Source organism: Hermetia illucens, chromosome 3 (genome assembly GCF_905115235.1).
Source record: "Hermetia illucens chromosome 3, iHerIll2.2.curated.20191125, whole genome shotgun sequence".
NCBI classification, from domain to species: Eukaryota; Metazoa; Arthropoda; class Insecta; order Diptera; family Stratiomyidae; genus Hermetia; species Hermetia illucens.
The window spans coordinates 177,613,997-177,621,023 of record NC_051851.1 but is presented as its reverse complement, the minus strand read 5'-3'; the positions used below and the strand labels follow the sequence as shown (position 1 = coordinate 177,621,023).

The 7,027-nt window shown below is 47.1% G+C and overlaps 1 protein-coding gene across 1 annotated transcript; it reads left to right on the top strand.

The window, feature by feature from the left end:
* Nucleotides 1-4,938: 4,938 nt before the first annotated feature.
* Nucleotides 4,939-5,380, top strand: LOC119652305 (kappaPI-actitoxin-Avd3d-like). Its single transcript, XM_038056315.1, has 2 exons — nt 4,939-5,093; nt 5,153-5,380. Exons 1-2 carry the CDS (start codon nt 5,018-5,020, stop codon nt 5,320-5,322), a joined length of 246 nt encoding a protein of 81 aa, XP_037912243.1. The 5' UTR covers nt 4,939-5,017; the 3' UTR covers nt 5,323-5,380.
* Nucleotides 5,381-7,027: the final 1,647 nt, after the last annotated feature.

The window sequence follows — 7,027 nt, the reverse complement described above, 5'->3', positions numbered from 1 at the left end:
ATAAAATCAAAGAACGACTCACCTCTTTCGCTGATTTCCGAGTTGCCCCAAGGCGTATGCCTTGGATTGGCGTCGCAGCCTATCTTCTTCTTTGTTGTTATGGCGCTCGTCAAATGTTGTAGTTCTTCTGGCGGAGCTGTTCGGTCGTGAGCCATGTCAGCCGAGGAAATATACACGTTCTCTGCCCCGCCTTCTCCAGCTTGACCACAACTAGGTAGCTGGAACTCAGTTCCGCACACAGAAAATCATGCAGACTCTTCCACGCGGGGATACATGCTCTAGGTCTGTCCTGATCAGCGTCTCCTGTGTTGTTGAATAAATTAAAATATTTGCCTTGGAAGCCTTTGATGGTTCGGTCGCCTTCGACTCAAGCCTCCTGAATTAGTGCGATGTTGATGTCATCCTCATGGAGGAATACAAGCAGATTAGTCAAGGCGCACTTCGAGGGCTGCAGATTTATCTACGTTACCCTCAACATGATCTGCATGGGCGGGGGTTCGTCAGTCCTCGTAGGACCATCGATCCTAACCTCTTCCAACAGATTATTGGCGGTGACGATCGGATCCAGGTCGTCGTCCGGTTTTGCCTGGGAATCCTGGGGTTTCCAAGGTGCAGGGATTGGACGAGCTTGTCCTTATCCATGTGGATATTTAGCAACTAGATGCGAACGACCGGTCTCGTGGTAATCTTGTTGTAGGGGATGACTTTCGGTTTTACGCCCTCCAAGGTGTCGCTGATTTTAGCGGCTCACAAACCGAGAAAGTTCCTGGAGAATTGGCTCTCGCAAGCTATAAAGTGGAATCTACGGACCACCTGAGAGGAATCAAAGCAGAGGATGGATCCCGTGTGTTTGCCTTTGGCGTCCAGGAGATGCTCAATGACCATCTTCGACGGCCCGGCTTTAACACTGGTCTACACCTCCGGCGCCAGTTTGCCGCTAACGGAATTACTATCCGCTAGCGCCACACGTAAGTGGCTCCTGTCCACATAGCTGAAGAGTTTCATAGTTCGTGGCTCGTCGGCTGGCTGCTTACTTTTTTCCGGATGTTGGTTACCGTTCAAGCTCGTGCCCACTCTGCTCCGCTTGCAATCTTGCTCGACCTCGTCTTCAGATCGATTGCGTTTGAGAGCAGTGGGCTTTGCCTTCTGCTTGTCTGCTAGGCATTTGCTGTTGTATTCCTCAACAATTGTTTGGAATTTAGCGAGGTCTTTTACATCTCGCGCGTCGGCAGTACCGACTTCTTTATTTTTAGCCATTCTGCTGAGAATGTGCACGGCCTTCTGGTATTGGCTCTTGAGCAGGATATTAGTAGATCTGTGCTTACCTCAAGTGACATGCCCACGGCTCTTGTTCCAAATAATTACAACTCTTTTCCCGCAGCAGAAGCAGGACGAAAGAGAACCCCAACTGGCAGCTCAGCAGGACGTCTTCTCGATCCCTGATGTTACTGAAGAGGAACTTTGGGAAATCTGCAGACGTATTGGGGACAGTAAGGCTCCGGGATTGGACGGAATTCCGAACAAGGCTCTGAAGGAGGCGGTCAAGGCCAGACCAAGGTGGTTCGCAACACATTCGAATCGTGCATGGCGGAAGGAGCGTTTCCCGCCCAGTGGAAGAGGCAGAAGCTGGTGTTGCTACCGAAGCCCCGGAAACCACCCGGCGTGCCCTCTTCATAACGCCCTATTTGTCTCTTAGACACCATGGGGAAGATGTTGGAGAGGGTGATATACAACAGGCTGCTCCCGTTCATCGAGCTTGCGGGTGGTCTTTCGGAGCGGCAATATGGGTTTCGGCGAGCCCGTTCTACGTCGATGCAGTAGCAAAGGTCGTGGAATTGGCTCGAAATGCAATGGCCATGGGCAAATGCTGTGCTCTGGTGACGCTGGACATCAAAAATGCTTTTAACTCAGCCAACTGGGGCTGGATTAAGGGCGCTTTGGCCAAACTGGGTGTTTCTAGCTACTTGGCTCCGCTCATCGAGAGTTACCTTTCAGACAGACTTCTCTGGTACGAGATGGACGACGCGCCGAAGGAGTACATTGAAACAGCAGGTGTGCCTCAAGGTTCTGTATTGGAACCGCTGCTGTGGAACATAATGTACGACGGAGTGCTTGGCATTCGCGTGCCAGAGGAGACAACGCTGATTGGTTTTGCGGACGACCTGGCGGTAGTTGCAATTGCAATGCATCCCGAGGACGTGGAGCTTTATGCAAATGAAACCATTCACACCATCAAGTCATGGTTACGAATGGCCAAGCTGGACCTGGCGGACGAAAAGACGGAGGCGGTCCTCATTACCAACCGTAGGAAGAACAACACGGTTACCATCCAGGTTGGTAATTGTGAGGTCGTCTCAAAATTGTCGAATACCTGGGGATGATGATCGATGCCAAGCTGAGTTTGAAGGGACACTTGGATTATGCGCGAGAGAAGGCAGCAAATGCCAGCTCATCCCTTGCAAGGATGATGCCTAACGTGGGAGGGTCGAAGTATAGTCGCAGGTTACTCATCGCGGGAGTGGTGAGGTCGATCCTGCTATACGCGGCCCCTGTCTGGGCGGGAGCGTTGAACCACGCTGTCAATCGGAGGAAGATAAGTTCGGCATACCGGCCAATTGCGCTAAGGGTGTGCAACGCATTTAGGACGGCGTCGACGGAGGCAGTGTGTGTCATCGCAGGAATGATCCCTATAGATCTTCTAGCGAGCGAGGCACACTGGCTCTACGAAAAACGGAAGGCAAATCCAGCCGAGGTGAATGCGGATTTCCGAAAAGCCATCAGGAGAGAGTTGTGTGGCAAGTGGCAAAAACGATGGGATAACTCCGACAAGGGCAGGTGGACCCATACATTGATCCCGTGTATCGAGAAATGGGTCAACCGAAAGCACGGAGAATTGAATTACCACCTGACACAGTTCCTTACGGGACACGGTGGCTATAGGAAGTACTTGCATCGCTTCGAGTTGGACGAGTCTCCCAACTGTCCTGAATACGGTGCTACACTCGAGGACCCGGAGCACGTTATGTTCCATTGTCCCAGATTTCTGCAGCAGAAAAGGAGGTTGAATAGCATCTTAGGGGTGGACATTGAGCCCTCGAATCTGGTGGAAGAGATGCTGAAGTCGGAGGAAAACTGGATGGCGGTAAATGAGGCAGTAGCCGTGGTGCAGACAAAACTCCTGGAGTTGGGCGGCGCGACGGAGAGGTGACATGGACGAGCTGGTATAGCGAACCAGAGCCTCCCCCGGGAAGTAATACTTCACGGTGGCCCCGCGGGGAGGGGCGGAAGAGTGGGGGTGGTTTTAGTGGGTGCGAATCGCACACACTGCTGCAACCTGGCGCAGCAGCGATTTCCACCTCCATCCATAAAAAAAAAAGTAGACCTGTGCTTCTTAGCCAGTTTCCGAAGACATACGTTCGGTTCTTACTTTTGAGGGAGCCCCCGACGACGAGCGTTTCGGGTTGGGAGTAAAATATCTGGTACTTGATGCACCCAGATTGACGGCAGGGTATTTAATCCTGGAAATCCGTCTGCCGCCTCGCTCCGGGAGGTGCTTGCGATTGGTTTCAACACAGCATTGCTACGGCTAGCACCAAGTGTGCTGCTCTTAACGGCTATTACATCCTGGCAGGATGCAAGCAGCTAGTCTTTCGATGATGCGCCTGGCATCACCTCCCCTTCCTCTATCGTCGTTTTTTGCATTTTTAAAATTGAGTCCATGTCTTGGTCCCATGGACAGTCCAGGTAGAATGTCCACCCTGGCAAGCCCGGCCACCAGGGTAAGGGTTTTATTTGAAACTGAAGGTGCCCAAGGTATTTAGAGTTCGCATACTAAAGAGCAAGTTCCCCACTGGCCACGCAGCCCTCGGCGTATGCTGTTCTACCTTGGCTTGGAGTCCAATTAGCGAATTCTTCAGAGCAGGGAAGACGATCCCTGGGCTGTTGCTTCGGCTCATACCCCCAGATCCATTTGTGGCGGGTGAGGATCGTCACTTCATTTTGTTGGTATTTTAAATAGAAATTTGCAAATATTTCTTCCTTAAAAAATACTCAAATCACAGAATAAGTATTGATTTCGAATATGTAAATTTTTTATTGAGGACCATTTATAAATGCTGCATAGAGTTGGTGAATTAATACGCCGCAGCTGCATCCGTGGGTTTTTTTTTTCTGCATCATACTGAAAAACTATTAAATTTCACGTTGGAGTACATCCACCACGATATGGGTTTTTAAAAATATCCTCGGCATATATGCATGTCCATTTTTTCGTCCGTTTGAATAAAAAAGGGTGGATTTTTCGCTGAATATCTGCTAACAACCAGGATCTAAACCGTATCGTGTATAGTGCACGACAAATATTTATTCCAATTTTTTAATGGGTTATGTACACCGGTTGTCATTTGCTGGTTGTGAAAGGTACGAGTGTAGTGATATTACATTTGATTCTTTATGCGACTAAATTCATGCTTTTTTGTGGTAAAATATACGCTCTTGATGGTGGGATTGGACAACATGTCCATTCTCACGAAATGTTGATATGCTCGTAACTAAGAACAATAGGAAAGCTGCGCGTTACTCATATATTTCAACGAGCACTTCTGGTTGGCGTGAGCATCGAAAAGCTTCTACGTGAATGAAAACTAAATTGAATATTTATAAATATAGTAAATGCTAGCGGGTCTGGCTCTTTTATTGATTCCAAACTAAGTAAATATGGGCATGAAGTAGATGACATTAGTAATATGGGTTTTGCAAATTTAGACAAAACCTGATTAGAGCGAAACTTATTGATTGAGAATTGACTTTCTGTTTGCCTTGTCTCAATGATAACCTTCAGCGGAATTAAGTCAGTATCAATCCCAATCAATTTTAAGTTTGCACAGTTGGCACAGACGCCTCAAAGTGGGTTAGAGGGAAGCATTGGATCCACTTTTTAGCTATAAAAGCTGAATTGCTAAAAACAGAACTCATTCTACATCTTTTCTCATCCAATTCAAAACCTCTCAAGCTAACAATGAAGTTATCTCTTATCCTGATCGCCCTGCTTAATGCATTCTTGTGCATTTCAGCTATGTCGGAATCAGAACAAGGTACCACAACTATTTTCCACACTTGAAGTTATTGTATTGGTTATTTATTCATATTTCAGATATATGCGATCTACCAAAATCTCGGGGGTTGTGCAGAGGTATGAGCATGCAGTACTTCTTCAATACCAAGACACAAAATTGTGAGGAATTCATTTATGGAGGATGCTTTGGAAATGGAAATCGATTTGAATCACTGGAGGAGTGTCAAGAGATTTGTATGTCAGAATAAAGGAATTTCAAGGGTTGGTTGTTATAATCACCAAGTGAAATTCCATGCTTTTTGCTGATGTCTGTGAGAATTACTTAGAATATTAATTAATTATGTATATTATATACGGTAAGCATCAATAAATTGTTGTTTTCCACTTGATTTTCCTGTACAAAATGAGCAAGAGTTCTTGACGCATTATCCATGCGCCGGTATGTAAGGTACCAACCACACCAATATATGTCAGGACGCTAAATATTAGTATCTCCATTGGTGAGATGGAAGAACTTGCAAGAGTCCTTTGGCAGAGACAAATTGATATCTGCGCCCTGTAAGAAACTCTATGTACTGATGGAAAGAGCTGGTTTGGTAGTCCACGAATTTGCATCAGCCCCCCTTCTCTGTGCGAGGGTTTGTTCGATAGATTATCAAAACTCCTAATCGTTTTCTTCTCCTCACTTCCTTTCATCTTTTGTGGGAACTTTAATCTTCCTATCCTCCCCTGGCCTACTACTCTCTGCCCTCTCTTCCTCTTTAATAACTCGACGCACCCTTCCCTTTCTATATCCACTTTCTTGTACATCGGTGCCGCCCTCCAATTTAACCTAGAAACCAATTAGATCGTGTTCTTGGTCTGGTCCTCTCTAACCTTTCTGTCAGTGTGCCTTTCTCAATCCTCTCATGCCCCTCTAAAGTTGCCCCTGACGCCCATCATCCTGCTCTCGATTTTGATGCTCAGGTATCACTACTCCACTTCCCTGTTGCGCGCAAGCCTACTAAGTTTAACTTTCTTAAGGCAAACTTCTACGGTCTGAACTCAGCCCTGGCGACAATCAACTGGGTTCCCCTCCTCTCCTCATTAACGTGTGACCAAGCACTCAACACCTTCTATATCATTTTATGTGATCTGCTTCCCTGTTACGTCCCCTCCTCTTCTAATTGCTTGCGCTCCTACCCTCCCTGAAATCCACAGAAAAGTTCGCCAAAAACACACTACGAGGAAGAAGTACCAGTCGTTTACAACCTTCTTGGCTTAATTTACGTTCCGCGGTGAAATCCTTAATACGTAAGTCCAGAAATTAATATTTGACCAATGTTGAAGACTCACTAAAGCGTAGAAACCTCAAACTTTTCTGGTCCCACATTCGCAACTCTTACTATTCTGGTCAGCTATCCCCTCCGACAATTAAATTCTCTGGCGCCTCAGATAAGCTCCGCAACTGCATTGCGATTTATTCTGCCGCCACTTTTTCTTAGTATATGTTCCCTCTCCTCTTCCCTCTTCCTTCCCGCTTGTGCACGTAGCCTGCCCCGTATCGTCTACCCCTCCCCTCGCCTATCCCCCTCCTTACTCCTCATTGACAAACTTGATACCAATGTCGGCCCTGAATACGATGGCCTTCCAAACCTCTTTTTGCTTAAAGCTGGTCACTCCATTTCCCTTCCCCTATCCCTTATTTTCTACAAACGGCTCGAAGAGAATCATTTCCTTGGCCTATAGAAAAGTGGTGACCGTACTGTTGCTGAGAATTACCGTCCCATTTTGGTCCTCCCCTTCTGGTCCAAAACCTTGGAAGGACTTGTCAGCGACTGGTTGTCTTTCCACTTTGGGCACCACATCGTGAAAGAGCGGCTTTATTAAACGTAGGTCCACTCCCTCCAACCTGTTCGACTTTACCAACTTTGTGGCTAAATACCTAAATTCACGGCAGGAAGTGCATACTAT

What these genes read in the sequence shown, in the direction of transcription:
- LOC119652305 (XM_038056315.1), top strand. Translation starts at nt 5,018, where the DNA reads ATGAAGTTATCTCTTATCCTGATCGCCCTGCTTAATGCATTCTTGTGC. An exon ending in TATGTCGGAATCAGAACAAG is followed by an intron (nt 5,094 to 5,152) that starts GTACCACAACTA and finishes TTCATATTTCAG; the next exon opens with ATATATGCGATCTACCAAAA.